General features: G+C 37.7%; 1 protein-coding gene across 50 annotated transcripts in view; it reads left to right on the forward strand.

Annotated features, from left to right (window-relative positions):
• KIAA0586 overlaps positions 1 to 17445 on the forward strand; it is a 119568-nt gene that overhangs the window by 66988 nt on the left and 35135 nt on the right. For 31 of the 50 annotated variants that reach the window (XM_063793435.1, XM_063793432.1, XM_063793439.1 and 28 more), the window contains 2 exons: positions 4182 to 4359; positions 14069 to 14223. In XM_063793435.1, coding sequence (XP_063649505.1) covers positions 4182 to 4359; positions 14069 to 14223 — 333 coding nt within the window. Of the gene's footprint in view, positions 1 to 843; positions 976 to 4181; positions 4360 to 13915; positions 13973 to 14068; positions 14224 to 17445 lie in introns of all 50 variants that reach the window. The other 19 variants (XM_063793433.1, XM_063793436.1, XM_063793440.1 and 16 more) reach the window with 3 other exon arrangements.

A 17445-nucleotide genomic window follows, 5' to 3' on the forward strand; every position in this document is an offset into this window, starting at 1 on the left:
TCCCTGCTGTTTGCTGTTACTCCACTATATAGCTCTCCTGGTGATTATTGTGTCTTTAAGCCCTTAGGAAGACGTTGCTTTGGGAGGGTTTATAATCCACTAGTCCTGGGGCTTGGACGGGAAGAAGGTGAAGGAATGATGCCCACGGATGGGCTTCTGGACAGATTTCATCTATAGTTGTCACCATAGCTAGGCCTTCATGTTCCCTGATATTACTCTGGGGCGCCAGCATTTGCAGCTGGGGTTGTTAATAAGAAGACTTTTATGGTTGAGGGGCAAGCAGTAATCTCAAATTAATGGAGGAAGAAACAATGACTTTTCTCCATTCATTCCTCTCACAAAGCCCCTCCACACAGCCTCCTCGCTAGGATGCAGCCCCTTTCTTTCCACGTGTTCCAGTTTGAGTTAACTGTCTGTCTTTCCAGGGGCTTTTCACAACTTTTACTTTAGTTCTCAGAATCTATGGGTTCTTTTTCACCTCTGTAGTTACTCCAGTGTTGATTTTGAGAGCTGGCAGCCTTTGTTACTGTGCTGTCCTGGCTAGACCAGCAATGCAGAAGTTAGAATTCTATCTTCTCCAGATCTTTTTCTAAGCATTAAGCATTTATATATGTATAAAAATATATTTGTGTATATGTATGTGTGTGTGTGTGTGTGTATATATATATGTGTGAATCTTTTTGAGACAGAGTTTCAGTCTGTTGTTCAGGCTGGAGTGCAGTGGCTCAGTCAGCTCACTGCAGCCTCGAACTCTTGGACTCAAGCAATCCTCCCATCTCAGCCCCCAGAGTAGCTGGGACTATAGGCGTGCACCATACCTAGCTAATTTTTTATTTTTTGCAGAGACGGGGTCTCACTATGTTGGCTAGGCTGATCTCCAACTTCTGACCGCAAGTGATCCTCCTGCCTCAGCCTTCCAAAGTCCTGGGATTATAGGCATGAGCCACCATTTCTGGCTTAGTATATAATTTTGAGGTGTGTGTATATATTGTTGTGCAATTTTAAATTTTAAAAAGCAGATTGCAAGGCTTTTTAAAATTTAACATAAATCCTGAAGATCTACTATATTCTTTTTACCTACTATGTAGTATACCATAGTTTAATTATTCTCCTATTGAAGGATTTTTAGATTGGTTCCAAGTATTCTCTAATCAAACTATACTAGGTATAAAATCCTTTTTTTGTACTCATGAGAAATTATTTTTCTAGATTTAGATACTAAGGCATAGAATTGCTGGCTCAAAGATATAAGCATTCATAATTTAAATAGGCACTGAAAAATTGCCCCTAGCTGTATGAGATCCCTTTCCCATGTCACACATAATGCTTTTAATCTTAAATTTTTGCCGGTCTGATTAACAGTGACATTTTGCATATTTTCTTGTCTAAAGGGCTATTAATATTTTGCATATTTTCCTGTCTAAAGGGCTATGTAATAAGAACTAGTAATATTGATACATTATAAGTTAAAATATTGCTTTGCTAAGTTGTGGCTTTTCTTTGTGCTTGAAACTTCTTGCTTAGAGGGGCATTTGGTCAGTGAAAGCTCACTGATGGCAAAACTGTAATTTGTACATATATGTAGATGGGCTAGGTATATTACTCTGCATTATAGGCAACCTGACTTAAATTGGCATGAACTTAAGCATTGAGTATAATCCAAAACTCAGAGATACTTATGAGTATGAGACCATTTTGTAAATAGGCAAGATAAGTCTTCAGTAGGGTCATAGAGTATTCTTAAGGTGTTAAATAGTTCAGCAGTTGCAAATATCCTAGAAAACAGATTCACAACAGAGAAGTTACTGTAGACTGTCAGAGTAATATAGGCATTGTGAAATATTTCTCATTAATTTCTGGGGAAAACATAATTGCGGTCATTCTAAACACTGCCTAAGAGTCTCCAAGGGATTTCATATTAATTATGAACAGTATTTTTTAATTTAAAGGATGTTGAGGCAATCAGTATTCCTAAAGAAGAGTCAGGCTAAGGGAATAAGGAGAGATAGAGATGTACATAGGAGAATGAAGGCAAATTGAAGAGAATCTTGAATGTTGAGCTAAGAAGTTTAGATTTTATTTTATAGTCAATGGAATCATCAAAGGCGTTTCAGCAGTGATTTCTTCATATAGTCTAGTTAAAAAAAACACTTGTTGGTTGAAATTAAACCCCTTTTAAATGAGAAACATGGGAGCTTTCAGATAATTGGAATTTTGCTTCAGTTCTTAATTAGTAAATTCATTAATTAGAATATCTCAAGTCATAAAATGTACTAGTGATTAGGATATATAATTTTTAATACAGAAAGAAAATAGGAGTCTTATATTTTTTCATTTGTTCATTTATTTCATAGATTTCATTTAAAACAATTTTTTTTTTTTTTTTTTGAGATGGAGTTTCGCTCTTGTTGCCCAGGCAGGAATGCAGTGGCGGGATCTCGGCTCACCACAACCTCCACCTCCTGGGTTCAAGCGACTCTTCTGCTTCAGCTTCTCGAGTAGCTGGGGTTACAGGCATGCACTACCATGCCCGCTAATTTTGTATTTTTAGTAGAGATGGGTTTTTGCCATGTTGATCAGGATTGTCTGGAACTCCTGACTTCAGGTGATCCACCCACCTCGGCCTCCCAAAGTGCTGAGATTACAGGCGTGACCCACCATGCCCAGCCAACGATTTTTGTGCTTTTTGTATTTTTTATTTTTCCCAAGGAAAATAACATTATTAAATATGACTAAAGTATTCTTCTATAATCTGTATACTTTTTTTTTTTTTGAGACAGAGTATCACTCTGTCACCCAGGCTGGAGTTCAGTGGCTCAGTCTCGGCTCACTGCAGCCTCTGCCTCCTGGTTTCAAGTGATTTTCCTGCCTCAGCCTCCCAGGTAGCTGGGACTACAGGCACCCGCCACCACGCCTGGCTAATTTTTGTACTTTTTTTTTAGTAGAGACGGGGTTTCACCATATTGGCCAGGCTGGTCTCAAACTCCTGACCTTGTGATCTGCCCGCCTTGACCTCCCAAAATGCTGGGTGGTGCGAGCCACCACTCCAGGCCTCTATACTTTTATAAAAATCTTATTATTGATATATGGGGTAACCTTTATGCTGTTTAAATTATATTATTCTCCTCATCAATTGTTTATTGTAAAGTTTACACTAACAAACTTTAGGCAATTTTTATTCATGAAGAATGAGAGAAATTTTCTGTTATTCCCATTTTAAGCTGTATGAACAATGTGTAATGCATACCAGCATTTAGTGGTTTTGATTTTTTTTTTTTTTTTTTTTTTTTTTGAGACAGAGTCTTGCTCTGTCACCCAGGCTGGAGTGCAGTGGTGCAATCTCAGCTCACTGCAAGCTCCACCTCCCGGGTTCACACCATTCTCCTGCTTCAGCCTCCCGAGTAGCTGGGACTACAGGTGCCTGCCACCATGCCCAGCTAATTTTTTGTATTTTTAGTACAGACGGGGTTTCACCATGTTGGCCAGGATGGTCTTGATCTCCTGACCTTGTGATCCGCCGCCTCGGCCTCCCAAAGTGCTGGTATTACAGGCGTGAGCCACCGTGCCCAGCTGATTTTTTGTGGTTTTTTTGACACAGGGTCTCACTCTGTCACCCACGCTGGAGTACAGTCGTGCAATCTCGCTCACTGCAGCCTCTGCCTCCTGGGTTCAAGCTAGCCTCCTGCCTCAGCCCCCTAAGTAAATGGGACTACAGGTGTGTGCTATGATGCCCAGCTGATTTTTGTATTTTTTGTCGAGACGGGGTTTCGCCATGTTGCCTAGGCTGGTCTTGAACTCCTGAGCTCAAGTGATCCACCTGCCTCGGCCTCCTAAAGTGCTAGGATTATAGACATGAGCCACCGTGCTGGCCCCGTTGAGTGTTTTAAATTGTAATATAATTTTTCTTATGTATTTTATTGCTATTTAATTGGTGCTTGAAAAACAGTGGTTAATTTCATAAAATATATGAAATTATTATATTGAAAACAAAGCCTATCACGAGGCTTATTAGACTAACTTCTTGAACTTTTCTTGCATGTAATGTATATGTGGCATAGAAGGCAGTTTGTAAAATACCTTCCAAGGAGTCAAAGGGTATTGTTCATGATATTTGGCAAAGATTTCCTGTTTTGACTTGATTTTAATATAATGGTTTTAACAATTGTTTCTACTTTTTAAAGGACTTGGAAAACAGTGTGGGTGAACTTAGTGAAGGACAAAGACCCCAGCTAACAGCGGCAGCAGAGAACATCTTAATGGGACATTCTGTCTATATGCAGCCACCTGTCACTAATACACAGTCTTTGGATCAACAGTGTGATCCTAAACCATTATCTCGGCAATTTGACACAGTTTCAGGTAGACACCAAAATATTTTTTCTTGATGTGTCATAGTAGTATCCCTAATCTGAGTTGAGGAAAGTATACCTATTTTCAGATAGGGGCTTGCAAAATTTCTTTATTAAAAGGGATTTTAATAATTGGAAAGTTTGGTGATAACTTTTTTTATAGTATATATAGCAGTGTTTCCCCAAATGTGATTCATATATCAGTGTTGGTACATGAACCTTTGGGTGATATGTGAATTAATTTTGGTAATACACATACATACACTTAAAACTTTTTAACTGTGATACTTTTATTTTATTTCATTCTATTTATTTATTTAGAGACGGAGTCTTGCTCTGTCACCCAGGCTGGAGTGCAGTGACACAATCTCGGCCCACTGCAAGCTCTGCCTCCCGAGTTCACCCCATTCTCCTGCCTCAGCCTCCCGAGCAGCTGGGACTACAGGAGCCCACCACCACGCCTGGCTAATTTTTTGTATTTTTAGTAGAGATGGGGTTTCACCATGTTAGCCAGGATGGTCTCGATCTCCTGACCTCGTGATCTGCCCTCCATGGCCTCCCAAAGTGCTGGAATTACAGGTGTGAGCCACCGCGCCTAGCCTATTTTATTTTATTTTATTTTTTTGGAGACGGAGTCTTGCTTTGTCGCCCAGGGTGGAATGCAATGGCACAATCTCGGCTCACTGCAACCCCTGCCTCCCGGGTTCAAGCTATTCTCCTGCCTCAGCCTCCCGAGTAGCTGGGATTACAGGCGCCTGCCACCATGCCCAGCTAATTTTTGTATTTTTATTAGAGACAGGGTTTCACTATGTTGGCCAGGCTGGTCTCGAACTCCTGACCTCAGGTGATCTGCCCACCTTGGCCTCCCAAAGTGCTGCGATTACAGGCATGAGCCACCATGCCCAGCCGATGCATTTATTGTAATATGTACTAGAAAAATATAACGAATCCATGAAAATTGACATAACAGATCTTTAGGACAAGGTTAAATTAGATAATACTGTAGACATTTATTCTTTATGCTATATGAATTTCAGTAGCACTCTGCATTCAGGACTATTTTAGAATTTAAATAAACTTTCTGTTGTGACACACTGGAAATAAGGATAGAATAGAGAATACCAATCACTAGCATATATAGTTGACTCTCATCTATGGACCATTGTTATATTCTGTGGTCACCACAAACATATTAACAAGTATTGAACCATTACTCCTAGGGGAAATACAGGATTAGGTTTCTGTGAGCCTCTGGTCATAACATTTTTATCAACTGATCAATACATAATCTGGTTTTATTTATGTTTCTGTTTAAAGAAGTCTTATTTAATATATATTTTGGATTCATTAATATTGAACTCACAGCCATTGAACTATCCAGCAGTATAACTTGTGCCTGAAGGAAGCCTATCTAACATGTATATTTTCTCCATAAGACACAGCGGAGCCTTTTTGTGCTTAGAAACACTAGACAGGCCAGATGCGGTGGCTCACGCCTGTAATCCAGCACTTTGGGAGGCCAAGGTGGGCAGATCACCTGAGGTCAGGAGTTTAAGACCAGCCTGGCCAACATGGTGAAACCTCATCTCTACTAAAAATGCAAAAATTAGCCGGGCATAGTGGCAGATGCCTGTAATCTCAGCTACTTGGGAAGCTGAGGCAGAAGAATTGCTTGAACCCGGGAGGCTCAGAGGGCAGAGGGCAGAGGGCAGAGGTTGCAGTGAGCCGAAATCGCGCCACTGCACTCCAACCTGGGCAGCAAGAGCGAGTCTCTGCCTCAAAAAAAAAAAAAAAAGAAAAGAAACACTAGACAGTACTTCAGCACTAAGGGGCCATTTTAAACAGTGAAATCACCAAAAAAAAAGAGGATGAAATGTGAAAAACAGCTTTACGTATACTGTGAAAAGGTCACTTGTTTACAGTATGAGAGCTGGAATAAGGTGGAATGTATCATTGTTCAGCATCAACTGGAAAAATGCATGTTAGGTAATTTAAGTTTTTCACCACTCTGTACATGTCCACAAATGACCACAAAGGTGCTGCAAGTATTGATTTGGGGGGTTATAAATACGTTTTAGCGAGTAGATAAATTTGCAAATATGTAATTTACAAATAAATGAGGATCTGCTATATTCTTATTATTGATTTTTAAATGCCCATTGTTTCTTTCTCTTAAGTGAAAAGAAACTTCTGGAGGCATGCAGATTTGCCAGAAATCAGAAAAGGAAAAGCCTGAAGTATTTAGTTTCATATTGAGTGAACAACTTGTGTCATTCAGAATTGGGAGAAGTCCGAGACTGAATTTCCCATGTGAATAAATGTAAAGATTGGCCTTATTTCTCAGTTTGTACACATAATGAGAGTATTAAATGTTTTACATTCTTTAAAATTTGTAGGATTCAAATGGCATGAAATGTGACTTACATTTATGTCCAGCTAAATTTGCAGAATGCAGTTAAACAGAGTTAACACTAGGTGGCTCTCGCAGATCACTTGAACTGCTAGGTACTTAAGAGCTACTAGGTATCTGAGAGCAACTAGGTACTTAGTTGAAATGTTACAGAATAAACTCCGTGAGGAGATAGCCTCTTCAGTCCTTTTTAAATCTCTGGTAACCCTAGCAGATTACCTATAGTACAGTGCATTTTTAATCTTAGGTACATTGTAGGTATTTGTTTAATTGGAAAAAATAAGTAATATGGTATAACATAAGATTGAACACATATGTAAGGCAGTATAGCAGAATAGCTAAGAGTTTAGGCTTTGAGAGTTTCAGAAATGGGTTTGAATTCCAGCTCTGTGTATCTTTGGTCAAATAACTTAATGTTCCTGAACCCAAATTTCTTTATGTGTCAAGTGGGGATAATATTGCTATGTACGAGATTACCCCACATTTAACAGCTGAAGGCAGCAAACATTTATTATTTCACAGAACTCTGAAAGTCGCAAATCCGGTAGTGGCTTACCTGGGTGGTTTTCAGGATCTCTCCTGATGTGGCAGTCAAGGTGATGGCTTGGACTGAGGTCATCTGAAGGCTTGACTAGGGTTGAAGGATCCACTTTCCAAGCTCACTCACATGGATTTAGCAAGAGGCTTCACTTCCTCACCATGTTAACCAGTCCATAGGGCCGTGAATGATGTGGTAGCAGACATCTCCCAAGAGAAAGTAAGCAATCAAGATGGAAACCATAATGTCTTTTTTTTTTTTCTTTTCTTTTGAGACAGAGTCTCGCTCTGTTGCCCAGGCTGGAGTGCAGTGGTGCGATCTCAGCTCACTGCAACCTCTGCCTCCTGGGTTCAAGTGATTCTCCTACCTCAGCCTCCTGAGTAGCTGGGACTACAGATGCACGCCACCATGCCTGGCTGATTTTTGTATGTTTTTGTAGAGACGGGTTTTGCCATGTTGGCCAGGCAGGTCTCAAACTTCTGACCTCAAGTGATCCACCCGCCACAGCCTCCCAAAGTGCTGGGATTACACGTGTGAGCCACTGCGCCCAGCTGATAATGTCTTTTATAACCTAATCTCCAAAGTGACATGCCATCACTTCTGTCATATTCCATTGATAACACAGACCAATCATGGAACAACTTAAGAGGTGACTTTTAAAAGGTGTAGATACCAGGAGGGCAGGGATCATTGGGGGCTATCTTGGAGGTAATAGTGTCTATCTCATTACAGTTATTAGGTACATGTATTTGACAAGGCATGTAAAGTACTAAGCTCAGTGCTTGGCACATGGTGTTGTTCTCTTTAATAATGCTTGAAGTATGAAAAGTACTATCTTATATGTACTTAATAGAATCAGAAACTATCAACAGTTGACTAAAAGGACTTTGCCTATAGAAAACTAATTTGTTCCTCTTGTTTCAAGATTTTCTCCTGGTGACCACAGACTATAACTGTGGTCCATAGATGAGAATCAACTATATATGCTAGTGATTGGTATTGCTTTTCATCTTGATTTTTAATAACTTTGCTTACAGAGGGTCATCTATTCTTACTTTGCCCCTCCCCACCCCTGCTAATTTTCAGGAAGTGTCCTATTTTCTGTAGTCCTCTATCACTGTCTCCATTCCTGAGGCTCTCAGGTTGGGTTGAGTAACTGAAAGTTGCAAAATTGGCTTTGAGGAGTTGTCTTGGGAAACCTAAAATGTAAGCTGTAATTTGAGTGAATTATTTGTGGACCCTGGGATATACTACCAACTACAGCTTTTTATTTACTCAAAAAACCTGTATTGAATACCTACTGTATACCTAGAACTGTGTAAGTACTACATTAAGCACTCAAGATTCAAAGATGATAGATATCTGCTCTCAAGATATTTACTAACTAGTGTGGGAGAAATAAATAACAATTATAATATTGTGTGACTAGTACAACACAGACGGCTGTGGGAGTGCAGAGGAGGAACTTAACTCATTTGTGAGGGCTTAGAAAAGGTTTTCTGCAAGATCCAATGTGAAATTGAATCTTAAGGGAATTAGCCAGATGGTAAATTATGATAAGAATATTCCAGTTTGTTCATTTACTTATTCAGAAGATATTTTTGAGTGCCTGCTATGTGCTGAGCATGTGCTAGGTGCTAGGAATATGAAACTTGGTAAGGCCCTGTTCACAATGATTTTTTTTCTCTAGTAGACATAGTAGATAAGAAAGCAAAAACATGCAATAAATTACTGTAGTTATTGTGAAGAAGCCCGTATAGGATGGAGGTACAGGTCAATTGTAGTTGAAGGGATTCAGGAAAGACTTCATAGATGAGGGAAGTCTTGCTTGAAGTGACTCCTCAAAGATGAATAAATGCTTGCCATGTGGTGAGTGAGGAGGGACCTTTCAGACAGAATATGCAATGAGACAGGGGACAAAGGCAAAAAAAAAAAAAAAAAGCAAGGGTTAATCGTGGAAATGCAGTGTTTTTGTCAAAGAATTAGAGCTTAAGATGCAGTGAAATTGCAGCAGGGAGCAGAAACCAGGTCATGAAAAGCCCTGGATTATCTATTAAGGAGTACAGTAAGGATCGCTTTGTATACAAAATGGGAAATAATAACAGTCTTACTTTATACTTATTCCCATGAACAATTCAGCCTTAAGTTTCTGTCAGTTTTGAATGTTGTGTGATATTCATCAGTCTGTTAAAGATTATAAGTAAATGAGTGATGTGATCATATTTACCTTTTATTTAGCAAGATCATCTGAGATGCAATGTGATGGATAGATTGGAAGAGTTAAGACTGGAGGCAAGGAGCCTGATTAGACAACCATTAAAGTTGACCTGATGAGACATTATTCAGTAGTGAGGATATATAAAAAGGGAGATTTGAGAGAGAATTAAGGAGATGGACAGGAATTCATTTGAATGTGAGCAGTACAAAAGAAGCAGAAAGTCTAAGAAATCCCTAGGTTTCTGTCTAGAATTATTGGATAGATGGTCATCTCAGTCACTGAGAGAGAGCGAATATGGACGAAGGACAGAATTAGGAGGAAAGAGATGGAATGGGGTTTATACATACTGAATTTGTGATGCCTTTGACTTTCATACAAATGAAAAAAATCCATTAGATATGCCAGACCAAAAACTCTTGCTGGACTGGCAATTTTAGGCAAACTTAGTCTTCTCTAAAAGTCTGCCATGGTTGCTTTCCACTATAACAAAATTCTAGGAAAGTAAAATTAGGGATTTCTAGTTATGATTAATTAAATTAAATTTGACTTGAATGAAATAATATTTTAAATATCCCTCTTTTAAAGGTCTAACTTGCATTATACAGGTAAGACACCCACACTCAGTGAGTCTGCTTGTTAGAAGACACAGCAAATTCAGCACTGTTATGATTGCTGTCAGGGAATCCTTTCCTGACCCTTATCACTGGGTTAAATACCTGTCATGTGTACTCTCTATAATTCTCTAATGTCACCTGCCTAATGTTGCTCTTATCACACTGATATTAATCTCATGTGAGGGTACGGACTTTATCTTGTGTACTGTCATATCCCTGTCACCTAGCAGGTTATATAGTATACAGAACATAGTAAATATCTGTTAAATTATAGGATGGTGTATTATGTGAAAGCTATTATGCACTTTTTGAGTGCTCCCCACCACCACTTTTTTCCTGTCCCATGTATGCCTTATCCCAAGTAACCCATGTTAAGATTCTGGCATATAACCTTCCTGTTTTTTACCTCACACATATAATTATATGCACACATGTATGTACAATATATATGGTATGTGTGATTGCCATTATTTTACAACTTAAGGTCATATCTTGCACACTTGCCTGCATTTTGTGTTTTACCCAGTAAGCCCTTAGATTATTCCAGGTCAACCGGTATTACTTAAATTTATTCATTTTAATGATTACGTAAAACTTCATAGTGTTGATTTCCAATAATTTATTTAGTTGTTTCTCTATTGATGGATGTTTATTAACATGTCCCTGCACTATAAACAATGCTAGAGTAAGTATCCACACACACATCCTACCAGATTGTTGTGTTTTATATACTCCTCCTTACTCCAGTGTATGTACTCCTGGGAAGCTCTTCTATACACGAGCAAATGTATCTTTAGTTTAGAAATAGATAATGCCAAGTTGCTTTCTTGAAAGTTTAAACCAATTTATTTTTATCAGCAGTTTATTAGTGCCCTTTCCTTACATCCCCTCCTGAAATTGTGTTGATTAGTTTTTTTACATGCCTCAGTAGAAATATGAAGATATGTTTCTGACTCCTGGTGAGTTTATATGTCTTTTCATTCATATGTTTGTTGGCCATTTGTATGTGCTCCTATAAAGTTCTTTTCCCATCTGGGAGGTTCTCAGTTTTTCTTGTTAGTTTTAAAGCTGTTTCTATAGTTTAGATGTTTTCTACTATTTGTATTGTAAATATCTTTATCCAAATTTATATTTTGCTCATTGACATTGTTGATGATCTTTTTGCCATATAATTTAAAAATTTATATGTAGATATTTCTAACTTTTATACTTTCCGTGCTTTCATGGCTTGATTATGTTGCTATACCGTAGGAAAAAGCTAATCACTTTTATCTATTTATCTGATATCCAGTCACATTACCAATTCTCTTATTAGTTCTAATAGAGTTCTTTTGTTTTCATTAAAGTCTCTTGGGTTTTCTAGGCATATACCATATATCAGCAAAAGAGTTTTCAATATCTTCTTTTTTTAACATTATATGTAATTCTTTTCTCTTAATTCATTTGCCACTCTTAGAAAAATGTTGAACAAGTCACATAGGAATAGAAAAAGGCATATCAGAATATAAAGAGGCAAATAAAGCCTGAAACATTAGTTACTCTAAATTATAGGTATTATTACCATTATTTAAATTAATCTCATGTTAGATAATTAAATGAGAATCAGGTAATAATTTTGATAAATTGTTTTATACAGATTTAATACCATAATAGTAAAAATCAAAACTCAGTGCGGCTGGACATGGTGGCTCATGCTTGTAATCCCAGCACTTTGGGAGAACGAGGTGAGCGGATCACTTGAGCACTTGAGGTCAGGAGTTCAAGACCAGCCTGGCCAATATGGTGAAACGCTGCCTCTACTAAAAATACAAAAATTAGACAGGTGTGGTGGCGCATGCCTGTGGTCTCAGCTCCTAGGGAGGCTGAGGCAGAAGAATCGCTTGAACCCGGGAGGTGGAGGTTGCAGTGAGCTGAGATTGCACCACTGCACTCCAGCCTGGGTGAGTGAGTCTCCGTCTCAAAAAAAAAAAAAAAAATTAAAACTCAATAGATGTATTTCGCTTTATGTAAAAGCCCGTTGAAAACCTAGATTAACATAAAAGATCAATCAGAGTGATTATTTGCTATATCTAGGAAATTGTCAACGGAATGCCTTTAAATGGAAAATATCTATGGCGTCTTTGAAATATTTTTTCAGGCTGGGTGCAGTGCAGTGGCTCATGCCTGTAATCCCAGCACTTTGGGAGGCCGAGGCAGGAAGATCACTTTAGCCCAGGGGTTTCAGACCAGCCTTGGCAACATGGCGAAACCCTGTCTCTACTAAAAATACAAAAAATTATCCAAGTGTGGTAGCGCACACCTGTAGTCCCAGCTACTCAGGATGCTGAGGTAGAAGAATCACCTGAGCCTGGGAAGTCAAGGATGCAGGGAGCCATGATCATGCCATTGCACTCCAGCCTGGGCAACAGGAGTGAGACTCTGTCTTTAAAAAAAAAAAAAAAGTGTATATGTGTGTATATATATATATATATATATATATATGTATGATTTATATATATGTATGATTTATATATATGTATGATTTATATATGTATGATTTATATATGTATGATTTATATATATAAATCATATTTATGTATGATTTATATATATAAATCATATTTATGTATGATTTATATATAAGTCATCTATATGTATGATTTATATATATCATATGTATGATTTATATATATGTATAATTTATATATCATATATTTATATATATGATATATAAATATATAATTCATATATTATATATATGAATTATATATATGATTTATGTATATAAATTTTAAATATATATATTTAAAACTTATATTTAAAACTTAATTTGCATATAACTCTTCAGGTCTATTTCTATTGATTATATTTTAAAAGGTTGTCTAGCAAGACTGTGAAACAGAGAGCAGTGACTTAATTCCTCTGTGCTTCTTGCTAGCTCTTTGATTTTGGACAGTTAGTTAACTTCTCTGAACCTTAGTAATGTCAGTGAGAGACAGTTACAATGCTGTCTAACCTATCTTACAGAATGATTGTAAAGTTCAAATGTAATAAGATAATGTACTCATATATGAAAGTGCTTGGAGTATATAGTGCAATACAAAGGTACAGTGGTTAGATACATAGATATCTCTGCTCTTGTCTTCTTTTTACTGATTTGACTGAGGTGCCATTTATTTATTTATTTATTTATTTATTTATTTATTTAGAGACGAGGTCTCATTTTGTTACCCAGACTGGAGTGCAGTGACGCGATCTCAGCTCAGTGCAACCTCCGCCTCCCGGGTTCAAGCGATTCTCCTGCCTCAGCTTCCTGAGTAGCTGGGATTACAGGTGCCATGCCACCACACCCAGCTAATTTTTGTATTTTTAGTAGAGACAGGTTTCACCATGTTGGCCAGGCTGGTCTCAAACTCCTGACCTTAGGCATCCACCCGCCTCAGCTTCCCAAAGTGCTGGATTACAGGCATGAGCTACTGCACTCAGCCAGAGGTGCCATTTAGATAAGAAAATAAGAGCTTGATCACTTGAAGAACAAAATCTACAGAATAGAGCTAGGCAATACCAACATTTTCCAGGCAGGAAATTGCCCTTTGCTTTAAGATTACATTTTAGATAGAAAGTATTCTATTGACTCTTAGAGATAGGAAAGGTAAGCAGGAGTATTAAGAGTTCGTATGTGGGAAGGAGGCTGCAGATGAACTGCATGGGCAACTTGTTGATTGGAACTTTACATAGAATATTCCATGGATTTGTTTGAACATAGGTACTTTTTGCATTCTCTCTGAGTTTTGGTTTTAATTGCAGTGAAGGCTTGGTCCAGGTGTTTTTGTTTGAAGTACACTGCTAGTTCTAATTCAGCAGGTGAGAAATATTGGTGGTTTTAGTCAACTACTTGTTCATTTTTGAAGATAAATTTAACACTTTATTTTAACTTCTTATTTACATTTTTGATAACAGGTAGTATTTATGAAGATTCATGTGCTAGTCATGGTCCAATGAGTTTGGGAGAATTGGAGTTGGAGCCAAATTCTAAGCTGGTTCTTCCCACAACACTTCTGACAGCACAAGAAAATGATGTTAATTTACCAGTAGCCGCTGAAGATTTTTCCCAGGTACCAAATTAATAGCACTTGTATTTTACTTAAAATGAGAATTGAAACACTGTTGCCTTAGCATGGTACCCCGTCAAGAGCCAAGCCTCTGGAGTCAGATAGCTTCAAATCATGCCTCCTTTATTTCCTAACTCAAGTCTGAATATAAATCTAGTTCACCCAAGCTGTGCCCTAGAACACATTACTTAGCCTCTTTTAAGCCTTAATTCCCTATCTTTAAATTAAAGAATAAAATAATGGCCAGGTGCAGTGGCTCACACCTGTAATCCCAGCACTCTGGGAGGTTGAGACAGTGGATCGCTTGAGTCCAGGAGTTTGAGACCAGCCTGGGCAATGTGGCAAAATGCCATCTCTACAAAAAATACAAAAATTAGCTGGGCTCCTGTAGTTCCAGCTACTTGAGAGGCTGACGTGGGCAGCAGATTGCTTGTGCCCGGGAGGCAGAAGTTGCAGTGAGCCCAGATTACACCACTGCACTCCAGCTGGTGACAGAGTGAGACTCTTGTCTCAAAAAAAATGAATAAGTAAATAAAACATAAAAATAATATATATAAAAGTAAGGTAGCGATTTCATTTACATCTCTGTATCTGCATGCAATACCTAGCTCAGTAATTTACATATAGTAGGTGCTTGATAAGTGTTTATTACATTGAAATTTGTAAAAAGTGTTTCATAAGAAATGTATTGCATAAGAAATTTAATGCTGAGGTAAGCCAATGGCCCATGCAATCTTGTGTACTGAAAAAATAGGTTAATTACTCACCAAGATGTTAATCTAAAAAAGTTCAATATTAAGTAGTTTTTTATTTGTGTATTGGCAATTCGTTCAAAATTACCCATTTTGAACTAATTTATGAATAAGTATTCATGGTATTATGCAGCAGGACGTGTTACGGATGAAACCAAAAAATATGTAAGATAAAGATTGTTTATGGAACACATGATTATGTGGGGTTCAGTATTACCAACCTGTGACCAAGCAATGATCAGGAAAAACTAGTTAATAATGAAAAAGTATCTGTTAATAACTTCGGTATAAAAAAAATTTTTGTGACCATGATTAGGCAAACATTTCTGGGATATGATACCAAAGGTACTATCTATGAATAATAATTTTTTAAATTGGTCTTATCAAAAATAAGAACTTCTGTTCTTCAAAACACAGTTAAGAGAATTAAAAGGCAAGCCACTGACTGGGAGAAAATATTTACAAATCACTTATCTGATCAAAGACTTCTGTTCAGAATATATAAGGAGCTCACATAACTCAATATTAAGAAAACACACAATCCAGTTGAAAAATGAACAATAGATTTGGACCAGTCCTTTACCCAGAGAAGATAATATAAATGGCAAATAAGCACATAAAAAGATTCTTAGCTGGGTGTGGTGGCTCACGCCTGTAATCCCAGCACTTTGGGAGGCTGAGGCAGGTGGATCACGAGGTCAAGAGATCGAGACCATCTTGGCCAACATGGTGAAACCCCATCTCTACTAAAAATACAAAAATTAGCTGGGTGTGGTGGTGTGCACCTGTAGTCCCAGCTACTCAGGAGGCTGAGGTAGGAGAATCACTTGAACCCGGAAGGTGGAGTTTGCAGTGAGCCAAGATCTCGCCACTGCACTCCACCCTGGTGACAGAGCAAAACTCCTTCTTGAAAAAAAAAAAAAGATTCTCAGCAGAGTTAGTCATTAGGAAAATGCAAAATAAAACCACAATGAGCTACCACCACACATCCATTAGAATATCTAAAATCTAAAAGATGGTCATGCCAAGTGTCGGCAAGGATGTGGAGCAACTGAACTCTCATACTTTGCTGATTGGGAATGTAAAACGATCCAACCCCTATGGAAAAGAGCTTGGCCATTTAAAAATATACACTCACCATATGAACCATGCATTTCACTCCTAGTTTCTCAAGAGAAACTAAAACATATATTTACACAAAGACATGTACGTGAATGTTCATACAACCTTATATTTGTAGTAACCAAAAACTGAAAACAACACAAATGTCCATCAACTGGTAAATGGACAAATTGTGGTGTATCCTGTACAGTGGAATACTTAGCAACCAAAAGGCATGAACTATGAATACAAACAATAACATGGATGGTTCTTACAAAAGTTATGTTGAGTAAAGAAGCCATACCAAAAAAAAAGCACTGATTTTATTTATATAAAATTTTAGAAAATGCAAACTAATTTATAGTAATAGCATTTCAGTTATTTTGGGGGGATGGTAGGAGTTAGAGGTGGAAAGGGCAAGAAGGAGAAGATAAAAGGGTGTGAGAAAACTTTTGAGATTGATGGATATGTTTATTGTATTATCTTGATTGTGGTGATGGTTTCATGGGTTTATAGGTAGGTCAAAACAGCAAATTGGATACTTTAAATATGTGCAGTTTATTGTCTGTTACATGTATCTCAATAAAACTTTAACAATAAAAGAAAGATTACTTCCTTTTAATTGATGGCTTGTTTTAGAATAAAACTATAAAGTGTTACCAGAAGAAAGGGCCTCAAAAAATTCCCTTGTTAGATTTCTTTAGCTAGCAGGGACTTATGGTTAGTAATAATAGCACACATTTATAGTGCTAGATGCTGTTCTAAGTTTTTTATGTATTTTAACTTATTTAATCATTATAACAGCCTAATGAGGTAGTTGTTACTATTATCCCCATTTCATGAATGAGGAAATTGAGGTATTGAGCAGTTAAATAACTTGCCCAAGGTCAAAGCTAGAAAATGCCTTACCCAGATTTGAACACAGGCAGTTTAGCTCCTGTGGCCACAGCTCTTATTCGCTGTGAGTAAGTAAGGAAACCAATAGAAACGTTCAAAGTCTCAGCAGCCAGAGCCAGAGGTAGTCCTAGTACCCATCTTAGAAATACACACCAAGATAATATTTCCTTCGAGGCAGAAACATACATGACTAACGGCTCTAAACTTGGAAGACCAGAGTTAAGGCTAGTTATTATTACTGCAGCTTAGAGCTACTAATTTTTACCCCTAGATAAAGAGGATGCCTGTCAGAGGTGCAGTGATTACATTGTGTCCATGTGGACAGATGTTTCAGATTCTTCTATGGTTGTATTTATTGATAAGGGTCCAGGGATTTCTTTTTAAGTTCCTGTTAAAGCTGTTTTCAGGGGCTCATTTATAATTAAGCGCATAAAATAGGAAAGAGAAGAAAGAAAATCACACAATTTGTGATGTG

Source organism: Pan troglodytes, chromosome 15, assembly GCF_028858775.2.
Source record: "Pan troglodytes isolate AG18354 chromosome 15, NHGRI_mPanTro3-v2.0_pri, whole genome shotgun sequence".
Taxonomy (NCBI): Eukaryota; Metazoa; Chordata; class Mammalia; order Primates; family Hominidae; genus Pan; species Pan troglodytes.